The sequence below is a fragment of the Amaranthus tricolor genome, chromosome 16, assembly GCF_026212465.1.
Source record: "Amaranthus tricolor cultivar Red isolate AtriRed21 chromosome 16, ASM2621246v1, whole genome shotgun sequence".
Lineage (NCBI taxonomy): Eukaryota > Viridiplantae > Streptophyta > Magnoliopsida > Caryophyllales > Amaranthaceae > Amaranthus > Amaranthus tricolor.
Window position 1 is genome coordinate 22,494,639 of NC_080062.1, and position 16,540 is coordinate 22,511,178.

At 40.6% G+C, this 16,540-nt stretch overlaps 1 protein-coding gene across 1 annotated transcript; it reads right to left on the reverse strand.

Moving 5' to 3' along the window:
- Nucleotides 1-5,022: 5,022 nt before the first annotated feature.
- On the reverse strand, nucleotides 5,023-7,991 carry LOC130802938 (40S ribosomal protein S6). Its single transcript, XM_057667063.1, has 6 exons — nucleotides 7,851-7,991; nucleotides 7,705-7,769; nucleotides 6,185-6,242; nucleotides 5,999-6,107; nucleotides 5,562-5,834; nucleotides 5,023-5,479 (listed from the first exon to the last, which is right to left on the reverse strand). Exons 1-6 carry the CDS (start codon nucleotides 7,854-7,856, stop codon nucleotides 5,238-5,240), a joined length of 753 nt encoding a protein of 250 aa, XP_057523046.1. The 5' UTR covers nucleotides 7,857-7,991; the 3' UTR covers nucleotides 5,023-5,237.
- Nucleotides 7,992-16,540: the final 8,549 nt, after the last annotated feature.

Here is a 16,540-nt window from a genome sequence, read left to right on the forward strand (position 1 = left end):
TGAACTAAGACACCATCAAAATAGCACACAACCATTATTTTCATTCATACTTCAAACTCTAAGTCATAAATATGTTAAATTTAGCAAACACACTCTTACCCGCAAAAAGATTCAATTAAAATAATACAAAGTTCAACACTTTTAGTTCATATTTCAGAAACGCAATTCATAAGTACATTCAAATCATCAATCAAATTCTTACCTATAACAAGATTCAATGACAATCATACAAAATTAAAACCAAACTCATAAACTTAGTAAAATTCTAGTTAGATACTAGGAAAATTACTTAGAGTAAATTTGAGAGGCTTACAATGGGGCAATTAGAAAGGAGTGAAGACTAGGAGGTTGTGGGGGATGTTGGAGCACAACCGGATGTTAAACTTGGGGATTTATGTTTTTTGACAGATGCGGTTGTGTATTTTAATGAACCCACGGATTACCCTGCGCGTGTTACTGTTACTTGTCAATCAGGTCTCATGGTTCATTGTACTTGGACGATATACATCCCTTTTGGAAAACGTTAAGTACTTAAAGGCAGAAGAAGACGCCAACGAAGAAGTACGGCACGCAAACGCCGATGATAAAGAGTACTTTTAATCGTTGGCGGATGAAGTTTTAAAAGCCGACCCCGCAGTTGTACGACGCATGTCTCAGGTATTTGAACATGAACTACACCTTGGTGATACCGATATACCGAGCCACAAGCAAGTCCACCAAGAAAGGGAAGACCAACGACAATTAGAACCCTCGGGAGAAACAAAAGTGCGTTCGAGTACAGTAGATCATCCTCAAGGGGTCGCGGATCCAGATCTTCATCACGCGGGAGATCTAGCAACCGATCAAACCAATCGTCATTTTGAATTAACTTCAGTTTCAACTTATTTGGTACCCGTATTTCCTTTCCTATAATCATATATGTTTTAGATCAATTGAATGATATTAATATGCTGTTATTTTTTAAGATGGTTCAGCAGGTCGTGATTTTTCACTTTTTCCATGGCCAAATCACATTTCGTATATTCTTCCGCTGAACCTGTTTGATTAAATTGATGTTATAGGTGACGAAAACTGTGGATTTAGAGCTATTGTCGTCACATAGTTAGAAGGCATGACCTCTTTTACGACGTGTAATGAGTTTGGAAATGGAAACGCATAGAAATCAATATGCACGCGTGTATCTATCAGCAGAGTTGGTGGAGAATGCTATATACAGAATTTTTCCCATAGCAAAGGACCTGCCCCGTACAGTCACTGGATGGAAATGACAGCATTGTATTATGCAGCAACGTTTCTCAACACTGCAATTGCGTATTATGGCTCTACCGATGGTAATCTAATGTATAATTGTTTAGTGTTTCCGGTAAGGAGAACAGGGGGAATGCATGGCGTTAATAAACTTGTACATATTCTTTGGATGAACGGGAATCATTATGTTCAGCTTTTAATGAACGATGATTCATCTCCACTGCTGCTAGTCCAGCAAAATTGGAGAGCAGTAGCTAACAATTCATGTAGAGATATTAGAGAGACAGTATCGCAACAGGATATCACTTTGGAATAAACTGTGCGGCGTAAAACGACCACAACATAATAACACCGCCGAAGATGCAGTTAATTTAGATACTCCATAGTACAATGTTGTGTAGCCTACGCGTTGATTGTATTTATTGTTTTCATTTTATTAATTGTATTTATAGTATTCATTCCATAATTAAGTTCGTGAATAAATGTTAGTAAATCAAACGCAAGAAATCTCATCCTGATCAGCAAGTATAGGGTGAGGCCGCAACCCGACTCTAGTCTTATCCACCAGCAGCGTGGAACCCACTATAGCCATGTAGTTCGTAGTAATCTGAGTCTCTAGAGACTGAGAACGGTGGCATAGCTGCAACATTTCACCAACGTTAATGCTCCCGCTGGTGAAGTACCCCTTCTTACGCAGCTCCGAAATTGGCTCCCCAAACAGACCGGCCAGGCCAAGCGTCCAGTCACCATCGGCAGGTTCAGCGGAAAGTGAACCGTCAATGCCAACTCCTAAAATGCGTTGCACGTCGTGCAACATTATGGTCATCTCCCCCCATGGCATGTGGACGGTGTTGGTATCAGGCTGTCACCTCTCTACAAAGGCCGTAATAAGAGCACTATCAATGTGATGGTGTATTATGTATGACAGACGACCTAAAGGAATGGTAGGTAACACCTCGCACAGCTCATCAGACATGTCCCGCAGTCTGATGATCGCCTCCAACGTCCTCTTCCTAGGGCGAAAATCCAAAATCGGAGACGTGCGCTCCGATCCATCAAATACAATCTTCGCTACGTGTCCACCGTAGCTAGGTATTAAACTGGTGTGAACAAGGCCCTGGGGCTGGGGTGATGTGATCACCAGTCCATATCAGCGGACTGTGAGCTCCTCCCCCGTGGAGCCGCATCCTCAACCTGGCTGAGTCCTGCGTGATCAGCCGTGCCATCCCCTCTAATCGTAAATTGACCGGTATTCCCTCTGACGAGCGTCCAATCAACAGGATGCCGGACAGACTCATCCTGACCGACTGACAGACTCGTCGTAATTAGTATCATCATCACCTGAGCCGTTCGTATTACTACGCAGGCTAGTCTGGCGCTCAAAGCGACTATGCACATGGTCTAGGGTACTCGAACGTTGGGCCTAACTATGTCTGGCTGCCTGGCTCGCCTTGCAGAACCCGTAACCCCCCTTTTATGGGGAACCCCTCTCAGTAAACTCGGCCTAGAACTTATTCCCGTCAATAACCCTCTAAAAAAGCCTTTTTCTTTTCCCTGATTTTCAGCCATTTACTACAATTTTCAAATTTTAATAAACTATTAATAAAAAATTAAAAGCATAAAAAAATACATTAAGTTATATTCATTTTAATTACGCTTACAATATTAATTTAATAAACACTTACAATCATATAAATTATTCACAACTAAGATAATTCACACATATAAACAATTATTATATTAATAAATAATTAAACAACTAAAATAAAATTTTATTAACAATTATTATATTAAAAAATTATTGACAACTAAATTTTAATTAATATATTATTATTATATTAAAAAATAATTAAACATTTAAATACATTATTTATATTCAAAACTAATTATTATAATAATATTATCATATGATAATATATTAAACTAAAATAATTTATTACAACATTTATTAAACAATAATAACTTAAAAAATAAATTAAATAAACAAAAGGAATTTCAAAATTAAAAAAAAAATTACGAGTCGCACTTTTTTTAAAAAATTTTGAATTACATTAAAATAGAAATTATCTCGAGTTTTTGTTAACGACTCCTCCTAGGTTCAATTGCACTTTAGGTCCGATTAATTTTATGTGTAGATTTTGTGTTTTTTGAAGTGATAAAAGTGTTATTGAGTGAGTTTGAAGTGTTTTATACAAATTTAAAAATTTTTAAACCAAGGGCATTTTTATCATTTTATTAAATTAATTTAAATAGGAGTGGCGAAAAAATAAAAATTGAGTTGATAAGGTGAATTTCTCAAATTTCATGATGGTTTCTCTAATGAAATCTAATTTTTTGCTATCACCTTTTTTTCAAAATCTTTATTGAAGTAGCTAAAAAGCTAAGAATAAAAAAGGAGCAAGCCAAAAAAGCCTACACCTAATCGGGTATTGCTAAACCCGATCAGATATCCTGCATTATTATAGTAGTAGCTTCATATTAAGAGGATCTAACCGGGTCTCCTCAATACATGGTGGGATACACCAGCTCAAGATCTGGTCGGGTATCATCAAACTTGACCAGATTTTCCAATTTATGGTAATTTTGTCAAGTTCGTATATTTTTACATACTCAACTAAATTTAAAAGTGGTTTATGTCATGTTTTTACATTCTAATTTTTGTATGAATTTAGGTTTTATTTAGCCTAATTCTATCTTATTGTAACTATTTAAACCTCCTGTGTACTCTATTTTCTTAAACTTATTCTCGAGTCAAACATCTTATGGTTTCCATTTACAGCATTTATTTAATTAAATTTATTTTCTTTAATTCATGTCTTCTTTTATTATTTAACATATTGTTGATAGTTATTAGTATTATGTTTATTTTAATATCATATAACTAATTACTTTTACTATTAATTTTTGTAAGTAATAAAATTATTATTAAAATTGTTATTTTAAAAATAGCATTATTATTCTTTTTGTGAAAATTTTAGATTTTGAGTTGTAATTGGTTTTATAAAAAAAAACAGTTTCAATCTGTAAAATGTGAAAAACTAAAATTGGTATTGTTGAAAAAGATCTAATAGTCTAGTCAATTCAACTCTCAACCCTTGAAATTTTTATGGGACTAAACTTAAATGCGAACCCGTGATATTTAAAACATAGGCAAATAACTTTAAAAAAGAATATGCCAAACAGAAACTTGTACCCTTGCTCATACCTAAGTCTAAATAGTAAATACATATAGATAATGGTTAAATTTCAGCTATTTTATCCTCCAACTATATTTCTTTTCTTAAGCCATGTAAAAATAGATCCTACCCCATCCAATCCACATCTGAACGGAAAAAAATGGGAAAAGACTGGGAGATGGCGCATGCAAAAGAATGCTAGTTTTATTTTTTTTTTTAACGATTGTACGAAAATAGATCAAAAGTAAAATTATTGCATGAAAAATTTCCTTTTTACCATTAAGGAGCTATTTTGGATTGCAAAGTAATACTTTCCAAGTGTTCTACGTATAGATATAAAGATATTTAATACTCCCTCCTATTCACATTAGATGTCCCATTTACTTTTGAGACATTATTCATCTATCAATCTTAAATTGCATTTTATTATTAATCTATAAGTTAAAATATAATCATGTGGGATCTTATTTGATCCGTTTTGATGTAAAGATTATTAATATCAACTTTTTATAATTTTTAATTGTACATAACTCGATATATTAAGGATTGAATAAGTGCATTGAATAGAGTGCATAAAGTAAATGGGACACTTAAGATGAATAGGAGGGAGTAACAAAGTATTTGAGAAACTTCAATTTAACACACATCCACAAGCATGTTACCCTTCTGATCCAAGACCACATACAATTTCAGTAGGTCTCTAAGACAACAAAATTTTCAAACATAGAAATCAGCATGATTTATCTCAAGTGAAGACACTACTTAAAAGCAACCTCAATAGTTTAAGCCCAAATGACAGAGAACAGCATCAATCTAAGCAGCCTCAGATGTACGCTTGGTAACGGCAGAGAGTTTAGACCTTCTCTTTGCCAAACTTTCACTTCGCCTCTCCCTCTGCTCCTTCAACCTTGAGGCAAGGAGCTTTTGGTACTCAGCAGCATCAGCCTTGGCCTTAGAGATCTTTTTCTTCTTCAAAGCAATTCTTCTGCGCTTTCTCTGGAGTGTCAATGGAGTAACCAGACGCTGGATTTTAGGAGCCTTGCTTACTTTCTTGCCTGGCAATAAAATGACAATGAATTTAGTCAACTACATCATGTCCTCCAAAATTGACAAATTCAGTTTCTAGGATATTCATACCAGTTTTGGTAGTGAATGTCCTGCGGTATGTGTTGACATATTTGCGAACATCATCCTCCTTGGAGAGGTTGAAAAGCTTGCGGATCTTGGAAGCCCTTTTGGGACCTCTCATCCTTGGCTTCTCAGTGTCGGTTAGCCCAGGAAGATCATTTTCACCCTTCTTAACAATAACCAAGTTCAAAACAGACAAGTCATGACTTACAATGCACCCGCGGACAGACTTCCTGCGACGCTCTCCATCACGTCTACCATAACCGCGGAAGCAGGTCGTTCCTACAAATGGCAAGCATTGCAGGTAGCAAGTTCATAAATTAAGAATAGATAAACATGAATGATGAATCACATAACTACCCAACAATACATAACAGGCCAGCCATCATTATTACTGATTTGGCATTAGCATTGAAACGTTGGGTAAAAAAGTTGAGATGGCAAACCTCTGTGGAGCAACAGGCGAACTCTTCCAGGAGTCAACACACCCTGTTTCATCGGGAAACCCTGCTTGTCACATCCTCCCATGATTTTGAAGACGTAACCCTTGAATTCCTACATAAGAAAATCATCCATATTAGTCTCCTGATGCCAACAAAAAATGTATGAAAGTATAACACAAAACTTTTTACCTCTCCGAGGGCATCACCACTAACTTCCTGGGAGATCCTCTTGTCATAAAAGGCTCGGCTGTTCAAGAATGAATTTTATCAGGTAACAAGTCAGAAAACAAAGTTATCATAGATACTAAAATAAATAACTAAGCCCAAGTCTAACTACCAAAACTACCATACTAATGAAGCCCAAGTGTTTAAATCTTAAAAATACAAACGAATGTAATCATCAAAAACAGAACTCTGATTCAATTAATAACGTTCACATTTAATTCAAAGAGTGTACGAAAACCTGAGTGCACAGAGCCATTGAAAGTAAGGCAATGATGCAAGCATTGGTTAGCTCATGTCACTCTAGGCAATGCAAAGGGCTAAAAGCACTAATTCTAACAGAAATATGCCCCAGCAACGCAAACGATTGCCTAAGACCTTAGTAAGGTGGATATTTGACTAAAATAATATCCAAATTCATATACTAATTAAGTCCAAATCATAAAGAGTATATGAGAACCTGAGTGCACAAAGCCACTACAAGTAAGGCAATGATGCAAGCATTGGTTAGCTCAAGTCATTATTGGCAACGCAAAGGGCTGGAAGCACTAAATCAAAAAGAAAAGTGGCCCAGCAACGCAAACGATTGCCTTAAACCTTTGTAAGGTGGATATTTAACTAACACAATATCCAAATTCATATACTCCCTCTATTTCAATGACTTTGTTCCATTTCCTTATTCATCCATTTCACTCACTTTGTCCTATTTCCTTATTTGTTAGATCTTTCTTTACAATATTACCCTTATTTTGCCCTACTTTACAGTGGTCCCCTCCATTTTTTTGTCCTTTACTAATAACATAGCAAATTATGTACCACTTTATAGTGGTTCCCTCTACTTTCTTAAACTTTATGTCCAACTAAAATGGGAGAAAGTCATTGAAACGGAAGGAGTACTAATTAAGTCCAAGTCTTAAAAGAGTATATGAGAACCCGAGTGCACAAAGCCACTACAAGTAAGGCAATGATGCAATCATTGGTAAGCTCAAGTCACTATTGGCAACGCAAAGGGCTGGAAGCACTAAATCAAAAAGAAAAGCGCCCCAGCAACGTAAACTATTGCCTTAAACCTTAGTAAGATTGTTAAGAAACCGACACAAAATCAAAACCTAAATACTAAACCAGAGCCTAAAATTAAGCCTATCATCAAATTAAGTCTATCATCAAATTGATTATCTGACAAGTAATCCTCGTTCAATCATGAATATTCAATATCATTATAATGGAATGCTTATACACGTATTTATTCCTTCAGTTTGATTACTGAACCACCCAAAAGTAAAATACAGCTAAATACAAATGTAGACATACAAAATCTCAAACAAAAAACCCTTAAATAACATCATAGCTTATGAAATCACATCAGAAATAAAAAAAATCATTTCACAAATACAAAACTAAAATCCAATTACTAAACAAAAACTATCCTTGCCTTCGATCATAATCCAAGATTTACAGATCCAAATCAATTTATTTACAATACTTACAGTTTCTGTTCATCATCGATTTCGAGCTTCTTTTGGCATCCTGTGGTAGGGTTAGCTATGTTGAACTGCAAATTCCACGAAAAACCACAAAGTTAAAACCCAATATATACAGAATCACAGAGAATTAAGTCAGTTCAAAAAAAGACCTTCATGGTGGAAGAAAATCAGAAAGGCGGAAGGGAAAATCAGGTACAAGAGAGGGCAACTGCACTCTGTTTCTCTATTTTTCGGCCTTGTTTTCTTTCCTAGGGTTTATGGTTCTAAACGAATCCCTTTCTATTTATTGATAGATAACCCGATTTTAACTATGGTTTCATTCTTCGACAAATGGGCCTTGGGCTTTGGTGAAAAAAATAAGACAAATAAACAACTTATTTTCCAAAATAAGCTTCGTGAAAATTTTTTTCTCAAAATAAACGTCCGTACATCCAAACCAGTGGTTTGGATAAGTCACTGTTAGTAACAGCGAATGAGGAAAAAAAAAATTAAAACCCCAAAGTCGCTGTTAGTAACAGCGACTTAAGGAGTTGACCAGTCAACTCCTTAAGTCGTTGTTACTAACAGCGACTTTCGGGTTTATAATTTTTTCCAGTCCTTCTTCCTCATTTCAGTTCGCGCATTACTTCAACTTTTACGATTTCTTCTTCTTCATTCCTCCATTAAAATCACATTCAATCCTTCAACTAAAGTCATCAAATTTGAAGTTTGTACCACTAATTAGTTCTGTAATCATCCTACATCGACCTAAGGTTTTTTTTGTGTTTTTTTTTTCATATTTTCGAAAAATTAGGGTTTATTTTTCAATTTTGGTTTTACTGAATTTTAATCAACTTTCACATTAATGTAGGTTCAAAAGCTTGCAATTAACTAATTCTTGTTGATCTACAGCTTATTGAGGTACGTTTTTATTTTAAATTTTGTTATTTGGTGCTGATTTCAAAATGTATGTCATGTTTAGTGGTCATTTACACTTAAACTCTACGAAAATGTCGAATGTAGTTGTTATTTACCTTGATCTTCATAATTAAAAGTTTGTTTGAGAATTTTTTGTTGAATTTAAAATGTATAGTGGTCATATATTTATGAACATGATGGTGATGTTGATTTTGTATGTGCTGTTGTAGAAATGGATTCATTTCGTGTGACCGTTGTATGCTTTTGGAATGGTTTTATTCGATCAACTAGTACATGTATTTGACTATATGAAACAAATAAATAAATTAATTATTTATTGCAACACATAACGCTTAGTTATTGTTGAATTGCAGCAGAGATGGATCCAGCAGCTCCAGGCCCTCTCGACCATAGTGTCCTTACGATGCAGGCGAATCACAAGAGCAGTGTGCTATGGAATATACAGGTTATTGAACTTACCCCTTTTGAATTTAGTACTTCACACTACTTTATCTTGAAGCTAACATAATATTTGGATTTAGGTGTCCGACACGGAGACCATATACACCAGGCATCCCGATTCAGCTCCGTGGGCCATTGACGCAAGGATCATCCCGTACCTTCAGCTTGCGAGGTTTCATGACTTCCACCTGATCGCGTACGGGAGAGTCGATCGGGCGCTAGTCACGGCTTTAGTCGAGCGATGGCGCCATGTCACGTGTCGACTCTTTCCCTAGTCTTACGTGTGCCACTTGCTTACACTCCCGTCGTAAGACAAGTCAGGCAAACCCCCAAAGATGTATTGCTAAATGATGTAGTTGGTGTGTTTGTGTGGATTTGGCTAAGACTTTAAGAAGATGTGAAGTAGGAACACAATAATTGGGAAATGTAAGTGAGGTTTATGTATTGCACAAGGAAAGCTTTACAAGTGAACTCTCAAGTTGTTATGTACAAATGAATGCCTTGGGGTATTTATAGGCAACACCCCTTACTACTTGTCCTACTTCTAGAACATTCTAACCTCCTCAAATGGAGGGATCTAGATTACATCTTTCTAGAGAGTTCTACACAATTACAAGTGTTAAGGTACTCTAAAGTATGTACAAGAGTTGCCTAGAGAATTCTAGACACTAGATATTTACAAGGCTCCTTCAAGAGTTCTCTGGAACCTTCTAGAGTTCTCCGGAACCTTCTAGTGTTCTCCGGAACCTTCTTGATGATTCCGGAAGTCTCTATAACCTTCTTTTGATGTAAGACACCCGGATACCAAGTTTCGTGCTTCTGTTTTGTGTGGGGGCTACGAGCCATGCGTGACATGCTCCCCCACCAAAGTCCTTGACGACCCCGTCAAGGCCGAGATTCAAATGCCTCGATCTTGTCCCGGAATTGCCACAAGTCGTCCTCTTTTTCCCACGTTGCTTCGCTATTCGGGAGTCCCTTCCAACGGATTAGATATTCGTTATAACTCGGCACACCCCTTCGTCGGATGAGTCGTTTAGCCTCGATTTCCTCGATGTCCCGGTCAAATGAGGTCACAACTGCCGTAGGTGCACGTTGTGACACGCCCCTTGTTGGATCCTCGTTATCTCCATGATAGGGCTTGAGCATACTCACATGGAACACCGGATGAATCTTGAGCTTCGATGGTAACTCAACTTGATACGATACCTTCCCGACTTTACGTAGTATCGGGAACGGTCCCTCATATTTGTGCACAAGCCCCTTGTGCACTGTTCGGAACACCTTGAATTGTTGTGGTAGCAACTTGACCATGACTAAGTCCCGTACTTGGAACTCGACCGGCCTCCTATGCTTGTCCGCCCATTTCTTCATTTTCTTTGCCGCTTTATCCAAGTATGCCTTGGTAAGGTCTAGTTGCTCATGCCACCCCTTGGCAAGTTGATATGCAGCGGGGCTACTTCCCGTATAGCCTGACGCAATCGCCTGTGGTGTCAAAGGTTGTTGCCCCATGACTATCTCGAAAGGACTTTGTTGCGTCGACTCAGACCGCTGCAAGTTGTAAGAGAATTGGGCTACATCCATCAACTTTGCCCAATCTCGTTGGTTGGCACTCACAAAGTGCCTCAAGTATAGCTCCAACAAGGCATTCACCCTCTCCGTTTGCCCATTGGTTTGGGGATGAAAGCTTGTAGAGAAATGGAGACCTGACCCCATCAACTTGAATAGCTCCGTCCAAAACTTTGCGGTGAATCGTGGGTCGCGGTCACTGACAATGCTCCGAGGAAGTCCCCAATACTTAACAACATGTTTAAAGAATAGCTTGGCGGCTTGCTCGGCTGTGCAATCCCGTAGTGCCGGTATGAATGTCCCATATTTGGAAAAGCGATCGACCACCACCATGATAGAACCACACCCATCTGACTTGGGTAGGGCGGAAATGAAATCCATCGAAACACTTTCCCATGGCCTCTCTGGTATAGGCAAAGGTTGTAGAAGTCCCGCCGGCACTTGCTGCTCGATCTTGTCTTGTTGGCACACAAGACAAGTCTTCACGTAGGCCTCAATATCACTCCTCATATGAGGCCAATAATACAACTCCTCCAAGAGTGCCATAGTGCGTTGCATCCTTGGATGCCCGGCCCACTTAGAGTCGTGGCACTCCTTCATGATTTCGCGCCTAAGGTTGCCCCACTTAGGCACATACATGCGGCGCCCCGTAGTGTAGAGAAGATCACCCTCTACCCAAAATCGCCGTGTCTTCCCTTCCTTGGCCAACTCCATAAGTCCCTTGGCTATAGGATCTTGAAGAAGTCCCTCCTTGACCCGTTCAAGAAGGTTGCTAGCCACACTACTTACGCTAGCTAGCATAGCCTTACGGCTTAGAGCATCGGCAACGACATTAACTTTGCCCGGCTTGTACTCCATGACATAGTCGAACTCCGCTAAAAAGTCTTGCCAACGAGCTTGCTTGGGGTTAAGCTTCTTTTGATTTTGGAAATAACTTGTTGCGACATTGTCGGTCATGATGGTGAACCGACTCCCAAGCAAGTAGTGCCTCCATATTCGCAAGCAATGAATGATGGCGGTCATCTCCTTATCATGAATGGGATAACGCCTCTCCGTATCATTCAACTTGCGCGACTCGTATGCAATGGGATGCCCCTCTTGCATGAGCACCCCACCAATGGCAAAATCGGATGCATCGGTATGGAGTTCGAATGGCTTTGAATAATCGGGCAATGCTAAGACGGGCTCTTCGGTGACTGCTTTCTTCAAATCATCGAATGCCCCCTGACATTCCGGCCCCCAATGCCACTGTACCTTCTTCTTGAGCAAATCGGTTGATGGCGCCGTCCTTGCCGAATAGCTTTTGATGAATCTTCGATAATAGTTAGCCAACCCGAGAAAAGAACGAAGCTCCGAGATATTCTTGGGTGGCTCCCACTCATTGATGGCTTGCACTTTGTCCCGCTCCATCATGATCCTCCCGTCCTTGATGTGGTACCCAAGGAAAGATACCTCCTTTTGAGCAAACGAGCATTTCTCCTTCTTCACATAGAGCTCATTTTCCCGCAAGACCTCGAACACCCGTCGCAAATGCTCCACATGGTCTTGCAAATTGTCGCTATACACGACTATATCGTCGAGATAGACGACTACAAACTTATCAAGGAATGGATGAAAGATCTTGTTCATCAAAGTGCAAAATGTTGCTGGGGCATTAGTGAGTCCGAAAGGCATCACCAAAAACTCGAAGGACCCATATCGAGTGACGCATGCCGTCTATTGTTCATCCCCTTCGGCGATGCGCACTTGCCAATACCCCGAGCGAAGATCGAGTTTAGAGAAGTATCTAGCTTTACCGAGCCTATCAAAAAGATCGGCAACCAAAGGAATTGGATACTTGTTTTTGATGGTTACCTTGTTCAATGCTCGGTAATCGATGCACATGCGTAATGACCCATCACACTTGCGCTGGAATAACACTGGTGCCCCGAATGGTGCCTTGGAAGGTCGAATAAATCCCGCATCCAATAACTCCTTCAACTGCTTCCGCAACTCTTCAAGCTCTGGAGGGGCCATCCGATAAGGTGCCATGGCTGGAGGCCTTGCCCCCGGCTCTAACTCGATCACATGATCAACTTCCTTTCGAGGGGGAAGCCTCTTCGGCAGTTCCGGAGGCATAATGTCTTTGAACTCCTTTAAGACCTCCGAAACTTCACTAGGAATCTCGGACCCATGAGATTCTTTCTCAACGAGTGTGGCCAAGAATGTTGCTTGTCCCTTTTGAACTCCTTTCTTAAGTTGTATAGCTGATAGCATCTTGGCCTCCACCTCTTCCCGATTGATTGGGATGGAACAGGCCACACAACCCTTTGAGATGGTCATCGTTCCATCCTTCTCCAAGGTCCATGGCTTTACCATATCCATGAACTCCATGCCAAGTACTAATGAAAAGTCGTCCATAGTGACGACGGTGAGATCAATAGTCCCCTTCCATTCTCCCAAACGAATGGGGACACTTCTTGCAACACCATGAATGGGCGTCGGTGATGTGTTGACGGTCTTCAGCTTGCCCGGCTCCTTGGTGTAGCGCAATCCTAACCTTGTGGCTTCTCCCTCGGCCACAAAGTTATGGGTAGCACCCGTGTCTACGAGTGCCCTAGAAGCCTTATCATTCACCATGGCTTCAACAAACATAAGAGGAGACTTCTTAGAGCGTGGTAGGGTGCTCACCTTTACTACGTTGCCTCCCCCCTTGGGCTCCTCCATCGTAGCCTTGACGCTGTTAAGAAGACGCTACGTCCCCATTTGCGCCTCCTTCCCGGAGTGTTGCTCATGTGCTGCTACCATGGCATTGAGTTTTTGCCGTTGTGGGCATTCCCTTGCAAAGTGTGGCCCTCCACACAAGAAGCAATCGCGGTTTTTAGGCTTGCCATCGGAATCGAATTTCCCTTTGTCCTTCTTTTCAAATGGCTTGCCTCCCCCATTCCCGCGGTCTTTGGTGGGTTTTGCTCCCCCACCTTTCCCCTTGTCACCGCCCTGCTTGTTGCTTTTATCCTTCTTTGAGTCTTGCTTGTACTCAATTAAGGACTCAGCTGCTGCGATGGCCTCAGCAAGCGTTTGTACATTACGCCTCTTTAACTCTTGTTCGGCCCATCGTTGTAGACCATCCATAAAGTAGAGAAGTTGTGCCTTCTCGGGTAACTCCGTTACCTCCAACATAAGGGATGAAAATTGTTTCACGTACTCTTTAATAGTACTTGTATGGTTCAACCCCCGAAGCTTCTTCATGGCCACCTCCTCCGCATTCTCTGGATAGAATTGCCTCTTGAAGTCGGTCCTGAACTCTTCCCATGTGTTGATGGTAAAAGTCCCCTTTTTAATATCTGACTCGCGTCTTCTCCACCATAGGATGGCATCGTCCCCTAAATACATAGTGGCGGTGTTTATCTTGGATGAATCATCGTTCACCCGCATTGCATCAAAGTACCTTTCGATGCTCCATAGGAAGTTGTCGAGCTCCCTAGCATCGCGCTTCCCATAATACTTAGGCGGCTCGGGAATCTTTATCTTAAGGCCTTCCTGAACGATGGCACCCCCGGCCACCGCCGCCTTGCACAAGGTGATGTCCCCCTTGAGGGACTCATCGAGCTCCTTCACAGCTTGGAGCTCCCCACCAAGGGAGTCACGAATGGCTCCCATCTCAGAGCGTAGCACCTCGGCCATTTGATTCACAAGGCTTTGGGCTACCTCATCTTCCTTGTCCTCCAAAGCCCCGACCCGCTCTTCAAGCTTAGTGATGTCGTCGAGGGCATCCCCGAGGCTCATCTCCAACTTAGCCACTCTTGCCTCAAGATCCTTCTTTGAGGTCTTCCTAGTGGTTTGTGACTCCTCTCCTAAGAGAACAACACTCTCCTTGTCCTTCGATGCCATTATCACACAAACGTTAGAACAACTACTCAACCCGACAGCAATACAGCCAACCTGGCTCTGATACCACTTGTCACGTGTCGACTCTTTCCCTAGTCTTACGTGTGCCACTTGCTTACACTCCCGTCGTAAGACAAGTCAGGCAAACCCCCAAAGATGTATTGCTAAATGATGTAGTTGGTGTGTTTGTGTGGATTTGGCTAAGACTTTAAGAAGATGTGAAGTAGGGACACAAGAATTGGGAAATGTAAGTGAGGTTTATGTATTGCACAAGGAAAGCTTTACAAGTGAACTCTCAAGTTATGTACAATGAATGCCTTGGGGTATTTATAGGCAACACCCCTTACTACTTGTCCTACTTCTAGAACATTCTAACCTCCTCAAATGGAGGGATCTAGATTACATCTTTCTAGAGAGTTCTACACAATTACAAGTGTTAAGGTACTCTAAAGTATGTACAAGAGTTGCCTAGAGAATTCTAGACACTAGATATTTACAAGGCTCCTTCAAGAGTTCTCTGGAACCTTCTAGAGTTCTCCGGAACCTTCTAGTGTTCTCCGGAACCTTCTTGATGATTCCGGAAGTCTCTATAACCTTCTTTTGATGTAAGACACCCGGATACCAAGTTTCGTGCTTCTGTCTTGTGTGGGGGCTACGAGCCATGTGTGACAGCCATGAGACTCATACCTTCCACCTACCTGTAGGTGAGGCTACGGTCACATTACTTGACGTAGCTGTGCTTACACGGCTTCCCATCGAGGGACATGCCGTGTGCATCGATGAACGCCAATTCGAAAGCCTTCTAGACAAAGTCCATAGATTACTAGGAGTTCGACCTCCGGCAGAGGTAACCAAAGGGAGTAGCCTGCGCGTAACATGGCTTGCACAGAACTTCTCGCACCTCCCTGAAGGTGCTGATGACGCCACCGTTGAGAGATACGCTAAGGCGTATATCTTTTATCTGATTGGTGCTGTCTTGTTCTCCGACAAGACTGGCAACCGGGTACAACTATTGTACTTGACGTTGCTTGATGCGCCATGGGAGGTCATCTCCGGATACAGCTGGGGTTCGGCAGCCCTTGCGTATCTGTACAGGAGGCTTTGTGAAGCTTCACGGAAGAACGTGAAGGAGATCGCTGGGCCCCTGATAATACTGCAGGTAATACGAAGTTTTCATGTTACCGTTTTGTTTCATTTATTACATATTTTTGTGTTTAATTTTACTTATGCAACAAGTACACCTTCTGCATACGACCAACACAAGGTTGATACTGGGAACAGTATAGAGGAACAGCGTACTGATCCAGGACCAACTAGAGTTAACAAAGCTGATATACAAAGAGCTGAGGAACAGTTACTCAATACTATGAATATACATGGTCCAGCCTCGAGGAAAGCTCACATAATCTTGTACCTAAAAGAAGAAGGGTAGGGAACAGCTGGATGTTCCCAAATTCTTAGCACACTCCGTTTTTAGACGTCTAATATGACCGTTAGAAGTTAGACGCCCTTTTTCTTGATTGTAAGCCGTTAGAGGATGGAAGCCAATTCTATAAATAAGGCTCTCCTTCACATTGTAAAACATATTATTCAGTTTTAATTCATCTACGTTCTTAGTAATCATTCAGATAACAAGGTGTTTGTCTCTGTTTTGCCATATTCTGATTGAGAGGATTGAGTATATCAAGCCTTCACAGATTCATACTTTCAAGGATCACGTTGATCATTGAGAGAATTGTGAGGATTAAGGCCTTGCATTCCTTAGGGGAATCAGTGTCTTCTTCCAGGATAAGTAATCATTAAAGATTGCTTAGAATTCATCTAAAATCGGTCAATTTGATCGAGAAATTCTTCGTTCTTGATTGTCTGGTTTTGAGCGATCGAACAAGTTAGTCATAATCAATCTTCCGCTGCAAACTTGTTCCAACTTACTTATAATGGTAATTCATAGCTTTGGGCATGGGAGCATGTCCTCATTGGTCAACCGATGAGAAATGTGGGACGTGATGCATTTTCGCCACCACTACTTTCTCCTCCGCATGTGCCA

Coding starts and splice junctions, on each gene's coding strand:
- LOC130802938 (XM_057667063.1), bottom strand. Junction 6,108..6,184: donor GTGGTGATGCCCTCGGAGAG/GTAAAAAGTTTT, acceptor TTTCTTATGTAG/GAATTCAAGGGTTACGTCTT. Junction 5,480..5,561: donor GACATTCACTACCAAAACTG/GTATGAATATCC, acceptor TTTTATTGCCAG/GCAAGAAAGTAAGCAAGGCT.